At 44.7% G+C, this 14,377-nt stretch overlaps 1 protein-coding gene across 6 annotated transcripts in view; it reads right to left on the bottom strand.

The window, feature by feature from the left end:
- Positions 1-14,082, bottom strand: part of HMGXB4 (HMG-box containing 4) — a 35,543-nt gene extending 21,461 nt beyond the window's left edge. For 2 of the 6 annotated variants that reach the window (XM_005206776.5, XM_059886182.1), the window contains exons 1-5: positions 14,023-14,082; positions 9,168-9,267; positions 8,375-8,523; positions 8,040-8,118; positions 6,296-7,254 (exon numbers count right to left, since the gene is read on the bottom strand). In XM_005206776.5, the coding sequence (XP_005206833.1) occupies positions 6,296-7,254; positions 8,040-8,118; positions 8,375-8,523; positions 9,168-9,198 (1,218 nt within the window). In that variant the 5' untranslated portion in view covers positions 9,199-9,267; positions 14,023-14,082. 6 annotated transcript variants of the gene reach the window in all.
- Positions 14,083-14,377: the final 295 nt, after the last annotated feature.

Raw genomic sequence — 14,377 nt, 5'->3', positions numbered from 1 at the left:
GTCTGTCTCCATAGGGCTGATCTCAGACACCAGCGCACTGTATCAGTCTCAGTTCCCCTAGGACCTACATTTAGCTTTGTTGAAGGCTTACTGTGGCACTGGGTAATCATCTTAAGTATTGGAAAGGCATGCACTATAGTGGAAAGAGTACAACATTAGGGTTAAAGAAACCTCTATTAAAATTCTGGCTCCATGTCTTGTCTTCTCAGCTTCCTCCTCTGTGAAAGGGAGCTAACCATACCTAACACTCAAGACCCCTCTGTGTGCAAAAAGGCCTCAGAGAGCCTGGCACATGGCAGGACGTCAGAGATGGTGCCTCCTTACTGGTACCACTTCTGGCTATTGTGACTCGTTTATGTAATACCAGACAAGACAAGCCTAGTTATCTCTCTGAATTTAGTTTATTAGTAGATCAACAGCAATGTCTGAGCGTGCCAGGCACTAGGCCAGCCTTCATTTACTTAGAGCAAATGAGATCACTCTGGAAAGAGAGATAAGTGAAGACATGCCTCTGAAGTGGCAATGTCACAGATTTTATTTCAAGTGGTAGTTTTACTGATTTAGTAAAACCAAAAGTAAGGTATCTTTGGACTTCCCTGGTGGTCCCGTGGTTAAGAATCCTCCTTCCCACGCAGGTGCCATGGGTTTGATCCCTGGTCTGGGAAGATTCCACATGTTTCAGCACAACTAAGCCCATGCACCTCAACTACTGAACCCACACGCTGCAACTACTGAAGCCTGAGTGCCTAGAACCTGTGCTTGGAAACAAGAGTAGCCACCACGATGAGAAGCCCGAGCATCACAACTAGGGAGCCCCCACTCGCTGCAACCAGAGAAAGCCTGCACAAAACAATGAAGACCCAGCACAGCCACACACACACAAAGGAAAAGAGTCTTGGAAATGCTACCATATTCTGCTCGTCCAATATAAACCAGAAGACCCCCACTCCAACAGCATGATCTTAAAGGGGAAATGATGCAGCAAGGTACCACCTCACGATTTCGCTCTTCCTCTTGGAAAGCAGGATGCAGTAATAAAGAAGCAAAGAAGCGAATAAAAAAGCTAAAAACCTCCTCCAAGATAAAACTCCACACTGAAAGCGTGTCCATGAGGGAGACAGTCAAGTCTCCCTTATTTGTATCGACAGTCATGGTTCTTTAGGAAGAGCTCCCCCCATGTCACTTCTCATTCTCATGGGAACTCTGCCAACCTGGCTTCCGCTCCCATTACACCTGAACTTCTGTCTTTACTAGGCCTCTCTGGTCTTTCCCCTCCAGGGCCTTCGTGTGTGTTACATGACTCTGCTTTGGGCTTGATGACCTCTCATCCACTCACGTTTCGTTTATGCCCACGAGCACCCAACTTCTAACCCAAGTTTCAGGTGGTCCATCAACCTCAAAGGCCTCACTTTTCTAGTGCTCCCTGGAAAACCTCCTGAGATGATGACTCGTCACTGGTGACTTGTCAGTGACAAATGGTAAGTATCGAGTGCTCTTTGGCTAGCTTGCCGAACACCGTGCAAAGTCGAGGGCTTCCAAACTTTGTTGGGTCACGGTGCCTGTGCAGGTCTTCAGGTGGTATAGGTGTTTTTTTTTTTTTTTTTTAATTTCCTTGTTTAAAAAACATATTTATTTTTTTAGCTGTATGGCATGTGGGATCGTAGTTTCCCAACCCGGGATTGAACTTGTGCCTCCTATGGTAGAAATCGGTGTCTTCAACACTGGACCACCAGAGAGTATATGCTTTTTATAACAGCAATCGCTGAAAACCTAGCTTTGAAAAGATATGGCATTACGGAAAGAAATGGAGTATAAAAAGATGTTGAAACTGAGAATTACTTCACTCCAGTAGTTCAGAAGGTACTTGACAGATGGCATATATGGCTGTTTCTCCTGAAATTTTAATGTTGAAAAAAATCCCATGGTACCCCTGTGAGTTTGCTATTGGTGCCCCAGAGGGCCTTGGCATACAGAGGCCCTAAACACCTCTCCATGTATCACCTTACTGAACCTTAACAACCCTACCAGGTTGGTCCATCCTCACCCCCAACTTATAGATGGAGGAGTTATGCAACATGTCCAGCACTGCACAGCTTCTGAGTGGCAGAGCCAGGAATGGAGCCCACGGGGCTGGCTCCATGGCCTTGCTCTTCACCACTTAGCTTCACCACACACTTAGCTCTGCTGAATCTCTAGATTCCTGTCTTGGAATCTACACCTAACTTTTCTTCTTCTTCCAAATCAGACATTTTCTTGCTTCTCCATGGTTACTGCTGTCCTGGTCACAGAACCTAGGGTAGAAAGGGCACACGGAGGCCTACCACACTTCCACAGTGAGCTCCTCATGTGTGTTTCCTGCAGGCCAAGGGAAAGCTGTTCCTGAAGCCTTCCTTTCTATCTTGAGGTGAATTTTCAGATAGTTCTATTTTTTTTGGCTACACCGAGTAGCATGCAGGATCTTAGTTCTTCAACCGGGTATCAAACCTATGGACCCTGCAGTGGAGGTGCTCAGTCCTAACCACTGGACCGCCAGGAAAGTCCCTCAGATAGTTCTTTTTTTATACTGAAACAAAGCCCAGGGAAGGATTTTGTATTTTTTTCAAGCTCCATGGAAATTTTCACACACAGTGAAAACTCAGTGTATGTCCCATAAATAATCTGTTGGAGAAATAAAGAATTACATTCAGAGTAATCAGGTTTCAGCTGTGGACAGTCACAATCAAATACTGATTCATAGTAAGACTTTTTGCTATAAACTCAAATTCATTTTTCACTAGCAACCGCTCACCACTTGGGGGAGTTATAAAAAAGTCCTCACCCTTGAGGAGATTATAATTTTATCTTCCTAGGCACCCAGGTTCAAAACCTAAAGGGACACCTATGTACTCACTCATGTTTCTGGCTCCCCAGAGCCAAGCCCAGCTGCCAGATCTTGTCACTTTTTCCTTCAGAGTCTCTCCTGAATCTGTCTCTTCAATTCTATTTCTAACAGGCTTTCATTACTGACCTCTGACTATAGTAACTTCCTGGGTGATTTGCCTCAAGTCTCTCCTCGGTCTAAGCCACCAGGTATAGCTTCATCATTTTATTCTTAAATTATCATTTACCGCATATTTAAACCCTGCTCAGAACCCAAAGTGCCATGGCCAAATCTCTCACTTTGCATTGGAGATTCTTTACCATTTGTTTACAACCTACATTTTGGATGCTGTTTTCACCCACATATTCATTCATTTGACATGTGTCACAAAATGCCTACCAAGGACATTGAGGAGTTGAAAGCTATCACAGTAGGTGGCTAAAAGAGTCCCTAAGGAGCTAAAACATCCTCAAGGAGCTTACCATCTTCAACAGGGGAAATGGAATACACACAAAGACAAATCCAATGTAAAGAAGAAAATAAGTGCAGTAACTGCCCATAGCAAGGGTGTTCTGGGAATTCATTAGTTACTTATAACTGGAGGGTCAGGATATCTTAGAGGAGGTGGCGTTTGATTGGGTCTTGAAAGGGAAGCAGAGCTTCACTATGTGAAGGAGAAAAAATAAGGGGAAGAAGGTCACTGCAAAATACAATCCAAGGAGTGGAGGTCAGACTGTGAGGAGCAAGTCTGGTTTCTGCACAGTTGCATGCAAATCAGACTGCTAGCAGGTAAAGCTGGAAAGGGAGGCTTCAGGCTAGATCACCATTATGAATGCTTGGGCAAGGGTTTGGACTTTGATATTTATTCATTCAACAAGCATTCATTGATTTTCGACAATGGGCCAGACTGCAGATTACGTATTAGGGACAGAGTGGACAGCAAGGCAGACATGATCTCGGTCCCCCTGGAGTTTATGGTTTAACATGAAGACAGTAAAAATTCACTGAGGATGTTGAGCAGACAACTGTCATCATCAAGGGATACTTAAGTTCATTCTGGCATCAGTGTAAGACTAATTAACTGCATGGGTGAAGAGATGGAAAGAGGGCTATTTATTACATTAAGTACTGAGAGAGATGAGGCAGTGGTGATAGAGGGCATAAAAGTGTGGAAGTTATTAAAAAGGAAGAATATCAGGCTCAATCCTTAAGAGGAGGGAAATGTAAAAGTGAACTATAAGGTTGGAAAAAAACATCAGAAAAAGTGGGACTGACTGAGAATGGGTACGAGAAATACCTCTGAGTATCTGTGATGAGGGTAGTACCTGTATCATGATAGAGGTTTGGTCACATAGGTGTGTGAACATATCAACACTCATCACACGGTATACTTAACATTTGTGCATTTTTACCATATGTGAATTTTACCTAATAAAAGCCCAGAAGACAAATATTGAGCTTAAGTTAATGATATGCAAACTGAAGTGTCTAGGGGTGAAGTGTATGATACATACAACTTACTTTAAGATATATTAACAAAGATAAGATAAATGGATGGATGACAAAGCAAATGGCCAAATACTAACTACAGAATCTCAATGGGTGGCATATGGTGTTCACTGTATAATTCTTTAATGCTTTTAGCTTGAAAAATTTCATAATAAAGTACTGAGAAAAATAATAAGCATATAGATTTGAGTCTCGGTTGACTGGTAGGACATGAGGATTATAGGAAGTGATGGAGGGGGAGAGGCAGGCTTAGGGGTCTGGCGATGAGCTTCGTGAGTGACACACGGTCTGAGGTAGCCAAGGCGTTCAGGTAGAAATATTATGAGAGAGTTGGAAACACAGGACCGGAGTTCAGCTCTTTTGCTCTCCTGCTTCCTAAACATCTCTCTGCCTCCATGCCCTTCCGCTGATTAACCTTTTTCTCCTTCAAGCTTTCTGTGATCACCTTGCCTTCCTCACATTTAACTAGGAGATTAATTAATGGCATTAGCATGTATCACTAGAGTGGAAATTCTTGGAATAAACAGTATCTTACACAGGAAATGTATCACTTCGTGAAATAATTTTGGAATAAACAATGAATAAAACCTGCCCTGGAATTTGTCCAGTTCTTGATGATCCTTAGATCAGAAGGTACAGTTTTTTTCTTTCTGATCTGTATATTTTCTTAAACAGCAATCTTACTAGTGGGGAAAATAAGTTGTGCCTCAATTATAGGCCAAAATGAAATCACCAATCCTATGTTCTTAATATAGTTGATTTTCTCTTTCTTAGTTGCTTTTTTTTTCTGATTTTACCTGACATTTAACTTTGCAGGGGAAAGGAAGAAAATGGTTGTCCTTGGGTGGTAAAAACTATGATAGATTTTTTTCTACTATTCTGAATTTCTAAGTTTCTAGACAAATAACATGCTACTTTGATAACTGGGGGGAAAAAGTTTATCTTTTAAAGGAAACCTGTAACTGTTAGAAAACTTCTTGAGTTGTGAGACAGAAATCAAACCAAGGCATCTGATTTCTATTCCTTTCTTCTCAGTAAATGGTGAGCTTCCTGAGATCAAGAGCTATAGGCCCCTTGCTCCTCTTCCCACCTCTTAACTCATATGGCAGCACTGGTCTTGGCACACAGAAAGCACTCACACGGTGACAGAACACATCTCTGACGCTAAAAAGAACACCGCATCATAGCCAATATCAGTTAGTGGGAAGCCATTACCTTATTTTGTCATTCTAATTTAAAAAATCTGTTTTTCAAGATGAACTCACAGAATGAATACCTTTTCATCTCTCTCAACTGCCTTAGGCAGACTGCACTGCTGAGTAAAAGAAATTGGGTTTGGCTCCTTCTATGAATTCCAAGGGCCAGTCAGAAAAAAAACCTCGGTATTTCTAAACCCATGCTTGGCACAGTGGGAGAACAACTTTCTCATGAAAACCCATGAATAATTAAGATGGCTCCTATTTCTGTACCATTGGTACTATTTTATGAGTGAACGTGTTAGTTGCTCAGTCGTATCCGACTCTTTGCAAACCATGGACTGTAGCCAGCCAGGCTTCTCTGTCCGTGGGATTTCCAGGCAAGAATACTGGAGTGGGTAGCCATCTCTTCTCCAGGGGGTGTTCCCAGGGATTGAACCCGGGTGTCCTGCATTGCATGCAGATTCTTTACCATCTAAGCCATCAGATTTATATTTCAGTAGAACTGTTGCTTCTGTTAAAAAAAAAAAAGTGGACTAGAGATTCTGCAATGTTCTTTCGTGAGCCACCAGGGAAGCCCAGCACTATTTTATACTTTGCATCGTTCCAGTGGATTTATCTTGCTACATTCCCAATGGTTCACCTGCTTAATTCCAAGTCCACTTACTATGGTCAAGGAAAAAACCTGCTTCACCTCTTGTCCTCCGTCATACTTAAAAACATGCCTTACCTTTTCTCCTCGGTCTCTCTCTCTGTCCTTCTCCTCTCTTTTCTTTTTTTTCTCGTTGTGCCCGTCTGTGTGGAGGCTGGGAAGCGGTGGGGGCGGGGTGGGGGCTCCGGCGTACGGGAGGCTGGGAGCGGGGACAGGCGGCACGGGGACCTCTCCTGCCACCGCAGCAGGGGGAAGCCCCGAACTCCTCTTGGACTTGGAGTGTCGCTTCTCTTTATGCTTCTCCTTGTCCTTCTTCTTTTTGCTCTTCTTTGACTTCTTTTTCTTTTTGATTTCCCGGTAAGAATCATCGATCACTAACTCCCCAGCCTCTAGCTCCCCGCCAGAGGAGGAGTCTGATTCTACCAGGATAGGTTCCAGCCCTGAAAGGTCAAGGTTAGCACTGTGGGATTCTGGGAACTGGGAGGCCTCAGAGCCACAGCCTTCGGGGCCAGGAGATGAACGTGGGTCTGAGGATGACTTGTGCTTCTTCCGGGCTGTTTTTAGAAAGCTCTGTAACTCGTGTCCTAGGAGTAAAGCACCCTGCTCATCCCGAGCTGACTTTTTAGAAGATTTTTTCACAGTCCCTTGTTGAGAGGGGTACTGAAAAGACTCCTCGTCAACGGAGCTGCTCCCCTTCTCCTTGGGCGAGAGGATAAGTTTCATCTTTAAGCCGTCAGGCTCACGGAGGGTCAGTGTCTCTGTGTTCACGTAGAGCGGTTTCATTTTTTTGGATTTGTGGGAACTGCCATCCTCCAGGGACAGCTCCCCACTGCTTCCGCTGACTTTCTTCCTGTGGTGTTCCTTCTTACTCTCCGAATGGCTTGAGGAACTGGACGACTTTTCTCCTATCTTTTTGGAGGGTTTGGCCCCTGTGGCCAGAGGGGAAGTGATTGCTTTCAATAGGTCCATAGCTGTATCAGCAGACTGTGGGCTGGACTTTTTCTTTTTCTTCTGTGACGGCTCCAAAGACGAAATATCTAGAAGTAATCAAGAGAAGTAATTGTCCCTATAGCAGAGTAACTTCTAGCAAGTTTCCTCTCTCACCAAAAACCCCCAACTAAGATGAGGAAGAGGCTAACAGGAATGACTGGAGGGGAGGCCCTTCAACTGATCGTAAACATTCAGAGATGATGCCCACGTGCTTCTTGGCTTGGTAGATCCTGCCTCTGACCCTGAAGACAGTTCTTGCCACTCAAGATGTTTTTCTTCACTGAGTCTTCACAAGCCACCAAAGACAGCATGCTCAGAAGGATGGACTGTGGCTGCGGGGTTACGCGTAGTTACAACTTTAGATTACGCTGAAGACAAAGCCTCATTTGTTTCTGGGTTCAGGACAAATCCATTCTAGCAAAGAGTCGGTCTCGTCAGCTAAGTGCATAATATAGCTCAGAAAAGCTGGTCTTGTGAGTGGATATGCGCTGGAGTGAGAAGGAACCCACAGGCGCAGGCTGGAGGGCCCAGGACTACAAATGGCAAGAGGGATGCTAATAACAATGGGCGCAAGATAAGTGGATGATTGGGGGGAGAAGGAACCTGGTACCTGGTGTATCACAAATGAAGACTGTTCTTCTATGCTGAATCCTCCAAAATACCAGCCCTCCACCTCTCTCCTCCTTCACACTGGTTTATCGGCACTCAGAACAAGAACCACTGTCCTGTTAAATAGGCCACTGAGTCAGCAACATCTGGATCTCTCTCCCCTACCCCGACTCCAAGAACCAGTGAAGCGTCTGTCCCGCCTGCTGCCGCTCCCCAGCCTCACCTCCATAGTAGTAGTCATCGGAGGAGTGCTTCCTCTTTTTCCTGTGCGTGTCCGTCCCCAAGAAGTAAAGCTCACTGTCCTAGAATTCAAGAGGAAGGAGAACTGAGCAACGAATAAGACGATGAGGCACAGGCACTTTGGAACCAATGTTGTTTTCTGACGATTTCTGACTTTGGAAATAAAGTACCACACAGGAAATAGTAAAAAAAAAAAAAGATGTGAATGATGCTTATCTTTCTTTTTAAACGTTTTTCAAAGAAGCATCTTTCTTCGAATACTAGGAAACACGCTATGAACTAGTTTAAACATTCCTAATTCAAATGTTTAGAATTTACCTTTAATTTCTTCTTGGAAGAATTCCTGACCTGAGCAGCGATTTCTTCCTCTTCCCTCAAAAAATCTTTGTAAGAACGTTTCTTTTCTCGTTGGCTTCGGCCAGCAGCTAGCCCTATGTCCTCAAAGCTGTGATCACCATCAAAGCAATCTGAGAAGCACAGGTTCATTTGGGAAAGGAAATGAGAAAGTCAAGTAAGTCACGACTGCATCACCACCCATGAAATGCAACAGTCCCTCCATTTCCGAATTAGAATCATGTCATTTGGTAAGTCCACTGGAACACAGGGCTAGATCCGAGGGGGTGAGCATTATGTCCTGACGAGTTGGCTGCAAATAAGAATCAGACCTGAAGAAACAATGCTTCCATGCTATGCAAAGGCCCAAGGTGCATCCTGAAACATGGTTTCTTGGTTGTGGTTTGGCAGGTGGACACGGACTTGCAGAGGTAAGGCTGAAAAGAATAAGGATTCATGTGCTGTGCTGCTCTGTGGGCGTCCACTGTGTGGTTCCTATCCCCAGGCTCCTGCACACTGGAGCTGGCAAGGACCACGAGTGCTGCTGGGGATCACCCCATAGACTAGAGACTTATGGCTCAGACTCTCGGGTTAGAACCCTGTCCCAGTTTGCGTTTCCATGGGCCCAGTCTGGGGATGATGTGAAGTTTTACTAGTGCTCTGGGTCATCACTTGGGAGTCCAGGCTGTGATGGCCAGTCCTGGTCTCTATGTCCATGGGCTGCAAGGATTGAAGAGGACACCCTCTTTGGAATGCTTCTCAGGTTAAGGGGTCATACCTTCTTTCTTCACGGAGTCATCATAAGCCATGGCGGTCCTGCAGGGCCTTTGAGAATGGGGTCCCTGTGTCCAGGCTCCTTCCCGTCTACAGGACCAGGTCTGAGAAACAAAGAAGGAAAACCCGCCTGTAATGCGAAATCACTGTGGAGAAGCAACCGTCCAGGTGGAAATGCGAAGTGATCCAAGGGCGGACTGGAAGGGCAGCAAGGAATAAAGGAGGGTCTTGTCACCACCTCCTCTTTCTGTTTGTAAATATACTAGGGATGAAGCTGTAGCAAGTGCATTAGGCTTAATTCGATTTGATTCATGAATTAAAGCTGTCAGTTGGGGAAGTATATAAAATACCTCCCATTAAAAAAAAAAAAACTTCAAAAATTCATGAGAACTTGTGAAATGCCAACAGGCCTAGTAACACTGAGACAGGGTGAAAGCCGACATGAAGTCAGGGTTAGGTTCAATTACGGTCACAAAATGCACAGACAAAGCAGGATGCAGAGGAAGACAGATCATGCCAGGCATTTGAGACCACAACATCCTACTGGTTGAACTGGTGACAGGCTAAAATCTGTTGTATTGCAGTTTAAGCAGAAATGATGACAGGGATAGTAAAGATCTTGAGAGCATAATTTTTTGGTGTGTATTTTGTTGGGCTCTTTGAATTTGCTCAAAATCACAGAAGTGTAAAAGTAGGCACACTTCTTATATTAGTTGCCCATAAAACAGCTTTAATGCCATCAAGCCTTTCTTAAAGGCTACAGGTGAAAATGGGCTTCCCTTGTGGCTCAGCTGGTAAAGAATCTGCCTGTAACTCAGGAGACCTGGGTTAGGAAGATCCCTAGGAGAAGGGAAAGGCTACCCACTCCAGTATTCTGGCTTGGAAAATTCCACGGAGTGTATAGTCCATGGGATCGCAAAGAGTCGGACACGACTGAACAACTTTCACTTTCACAGGTGAAAATAAGGAGGAATTGCCACCTGTCCACTGGTGATGGAATTTTTATCATTATTAAGATATTCACTAATTTGAAGAACTGTTAAAATTTAAGTGTTCTAAATACTGCTTTAAATTCGTTAACATTACTTTTTTGGCATTCAACTTTATATGTCCATTTTGACTGTGAAGATGACAAGCCATAAACTGCACTGGAAGGTAAGGTTCTTCAAATATTTTTAGGACAGGCAATGTCACAATTCCTGCAGGAAAAGTTTTTGCAGGAAGTTTAAATTTTATATACTAAATATATTGAAAATGTCTTCATTCTGTTAGTGAAATGCTTAAAAGTTGATCTGATTATTTACTTATATTTTACCTTCGTAACGACAGTGGGGTTTAGAAATGCTGAAGGACACTTCAACGAGATATTGACAATCCCTTTGAGGAAGGTACAGGTAATTGTGAAGTATGCAACTTTTAGGAAAGAAAAGATGAATGAACAAGGGCAACTTTCCTAAGAGTTACATTTAAAATAAACCAAAAGAAAAAAGACCTACTTGCACAAGTCAGATAAGATGCAATGCACAGATAAGTTTATGTTGAAAATAGAAAAAGAAGTATTACCAGGAACGATTTACAAGTAACATTCAGAAATGTGAAAAAGCATTTCTCCACTTCCCTAAGGAATGGAAAGAAGAATGGACTTGGTCAAGGTAAGAGAGGCTTGAGTGAAGTGGAAAAATGAAATGAACTTGGTTCTTTTTACAAATAATTGGAGAACTGCTTACTCAAAGGGCTTTTCACAGGAAATTATGGGGATATGAGGTTGGGTATAATGTAGAAATTCATAATATAGCCAGCTTTCCATGTTCCAATACTAAGCGTTAAACTTTCTCAAATAGAAATTACTGTTGCCCCCTGTCCACCCACATGGTGCAACTCCAGGAGGGGTCAGAGGAGAAGCATCATCATAGGGAATTACATCCATTCATTTAAAAACAGAATATCTGCTCACTGGCACTAAAGCATAGTAAGTTTATTAGAAGAGTATATGGACCCCATTCATTTTCATAGGCTGATAATGCCAAGAAATAGCACAACTTGTGACCTCAAGTTAAATGTTTTCCATGCCAAATGGATTCTGGCTAAGAACCTTTGAGAAATAATGGGCAAAAAAATCTGAAATATTCAACGCCAATGCGGCCACCAATCTGTGATCAAGAACAAAATGCTCTACTGTATGAAGTGAAGGCAGGTCCTGAGACTTATAACCAGGCCTTCCCTTTGGAAATATCAAAACTAACATAAAACAGAGCTGAACAACTAACAGTCAGAATAGGAGTAAGTAGTTCTGAAGACAGCTCCAGAAAGAAAACAATGATGTCACTTACTGGACTATGAAAAGGCACTCATGGTCTCTTAACTGCTTTGAAAAACAACCAGTGGATGAAAAAACTGTACAAGGGAACAGAAAATTAGGAGCTGATCCTCAGAGGCACAGAACAGCACAGAAAACGTGTGCTGGTGTTGGCATTTTGTATTACAATCAGGTCTGCTACTATTATTCTAAAGACACAGGAGGAGCATTTATAAATTACAAGATTAAACAACCTATAGTAAAAAATGAACGGGGCCTGAAGGCAAGTCCAACTCAGTAAAGAACTGGGACGGTCAAGAACTTAGAAAACTAAAATTAGATACAATGGTCTCACTCACTCACAGCTTGGGCAGACTGATGGACCCTGAACTTGTAGGTTCTTTCAAGTGAGGATATTATTGCAGCCCAGGGGTTAGTTTTGGATGCTGACTCATAGAAGGAAGATGAAACCAGATAAAGAAGTCTCAAGCAACAGTGTGGAGGAAAGGCAAAGTTAGGGCAACATTTATATAAGATAACTCTCCTGATGTTCTTTCCAGGTCTTGAACATTATCCATGATAAATTCAGAGTCCAGGCTTAGGCAGCAGATTGTGAGGATTAATGAAATTGAAAAATATTAGGCTGGATATTCACATTAGAAAACAGAGGCCATAATTACATTAAATGTTGGCAAATGTAAAAACTCATTTCGATGTTTAAAGCTCATTCTCCGGAACTCCATAAATTTTGGTGTGTGTAGAATTCAAAACTGTCAACTTCAAAAGGTAGGATAATTTTACAATTATGTTCCTCTCAGTGGGTTAAGAAATGACAACAGAAGTAAAAGTTCATTATTTATGTTGTTTGTGGAAGTAAGAAATATGTCATCATGAAACATGTGTACTTTTGGAAGGTGAGAATTATCAAACTTGTGGACTTCTCTTCAAGAGATGAAAAAAGGAGACAGCGCTACTCTTCCACTTGTAGGTAAGTATATGGTGATGTTTAGGCTTTGCTTTCGGAGTTATCAAAGCAATCAGGAAAAAAGGGGAAATCATCAGACATAGTACTTTGTTATTTTGAAAGCCCAAATTAAAAGTACTTTGGAAAAAAAAGTTTCAGAAGATGGTGTTTTGAGGTCATCTCAGCCCCAGCATTCACTAGCAAGCTTCTTCATCCCAAAATGTAAGTGTGTTTTGAAAAAGACAAAGTAAGCCTCGGAAACCCGGGCAGTAAGCGAAATCCTGAGGCGCGGGTCCAGTTCAGGAGGCAAGCCTTTTTCAAGATTTTCAAGATTCCACGTTCTCTTCTTCCAGCCCTTCTTTCAGGAACTCAAGCTGCCAGTCGGTGCAGGAAAAGGAAGATGCACATACAGCTGTTGCCAGTTTCTGAATTGCTGCTGTTGTTACTTTGAGGATAGGAGCAGGGGATGCCTTCTCATTTTCGCCCAGATTTCCTCCAATCTCAGAACCCAGAGCCTGGTAATTCTTGCCACTCCCTTCTCCACGAACCTACCTATGCAGCACTCACAGCCCCTGCCAGCTCTGGAAACTGCAGAGATCCCGACAGCCAGGGGTGGGGATTGAATCCTCTCACTGGGGTGCAATTGAGCGGAACCACGACCACCACACAGATCTGCTGACAACACACATTTCCAAAAAAACCCAGCGGTACAAATTTTGACAAGCCTTATCCAATCAACAGGCTCTACTCTAGATTCAGTGGTTGTTTTTTTTTAATTCTGCTATGGGGTAATATAATCAGCCACCAACTTAGCCATCAGGTAGCAGAGAGATAAGATGGTTCTCCTCTTCTGCCCGATAGAAAAATTAAGTGAAACCTACAAGTAAACAGCTTTGGGTTTAAAATGGGTCTGGATGGAGCAGATCCCACTAAGGAAGGCACGTTCAAACTGGGTCGCACGCAATGATTACATACCACACAGGTTATTGCTACAAAGAGCCCCCAAGACCACCATTTTTGTGGTCCCCACGGCAAACCAACGGGATTCTCTTGGCAGTTTTGCAGCAACAGCTAGTTCAACAAAGCTGGGCGAAGAGGGGAAAAAAAAAGAAAGCTCGTCGCATCCATTCCTGCCAGCCGCGCCCCAGCCCTCCCGTCACCCCGGCTCCCTTGCCCCTTGACAGCCCAGGGACCGTGTCCCGGGTCCTGAGCCGCAAGGCGGCCGCGACCCGGGTTCCCGCGTCCCGGCGGCTCTAGGCGCCCCCGAGGGCGGAGACGGCCGGGCAGGGGGAGGGGCGGCCTCGGCCCGCGGGCCCCCGGGGCGGCCGCACGCCCCCTCCCGGCCCGCACTTTCCCGCCTTCCCCATTTGAACAGCTCCCGCCCGCCTTCCTCCTTCGGCCCGCTCCAGCCCCTTCCCGGGGGCGGACTGCGGCCGCTACTCCAGTCCCCGGCTCGGCCCCTGGGCTAGGCCGCGAGGGGCCCGGGGCGCTCTCGGGGCGGTGTCGCGGCCCGAGGCGGCGGGTGGCGGCGGGGCGGGGCCGCTGCCGCCTGGGGGTGGGGGCCTAGCTCGGCCTCGTGGGGGCTCCGCTCGCCGCTACCTTCACTAGGCTCGCCCGGATCCCGCCTCAGCGCCGCCGACCGCCGCCATCTTGGAGAAGGAGAGAAAAGCGCGAGCGACCAGGGAGCCTCAGTCGAGCCCAGAGCGCAGACTCTGCTTTGGAAGGGGAATCCCGCTGGTGCAAGAGCGCCGAGCGCATCGAATGAGATGCTGGGCTTGTTGAGCCCCGGAGCTAGTCTGTAATAAGAATTAGTTCTGTGTCAGGCTTGGGCTAGAAGCTTTACGAACAGGACAGCATTTGATCCTCACTGCATCTCTGTGAGGTAGGTTCCGTCACATTTTACAGATCAGAAATGGGGTTCAGAGGGAGGGGTTAAGTGACTTGCCCAAGGATA

This window comes from Bos taurus, chromosome 5, assembly GCF_002263795.3.
Source record: "Bos taurus isolate L1 Dominette 01449 registration number 42190680 breed Hereford chromosome 5, ARS-UCD2.0, whole genome shotgun sequence".
NCBI classification, from domain to species: domain Eukaryota; kingdom Metazoa; phylum Chordata; class Mammalia; order Artiodactyla; family Bovidae; genus Bos; species Bos taurus.
Note: the sequence above shows the minus strand (reverse complement) of the source record. Positions and strands in the feature narration are given on the sequence as shown.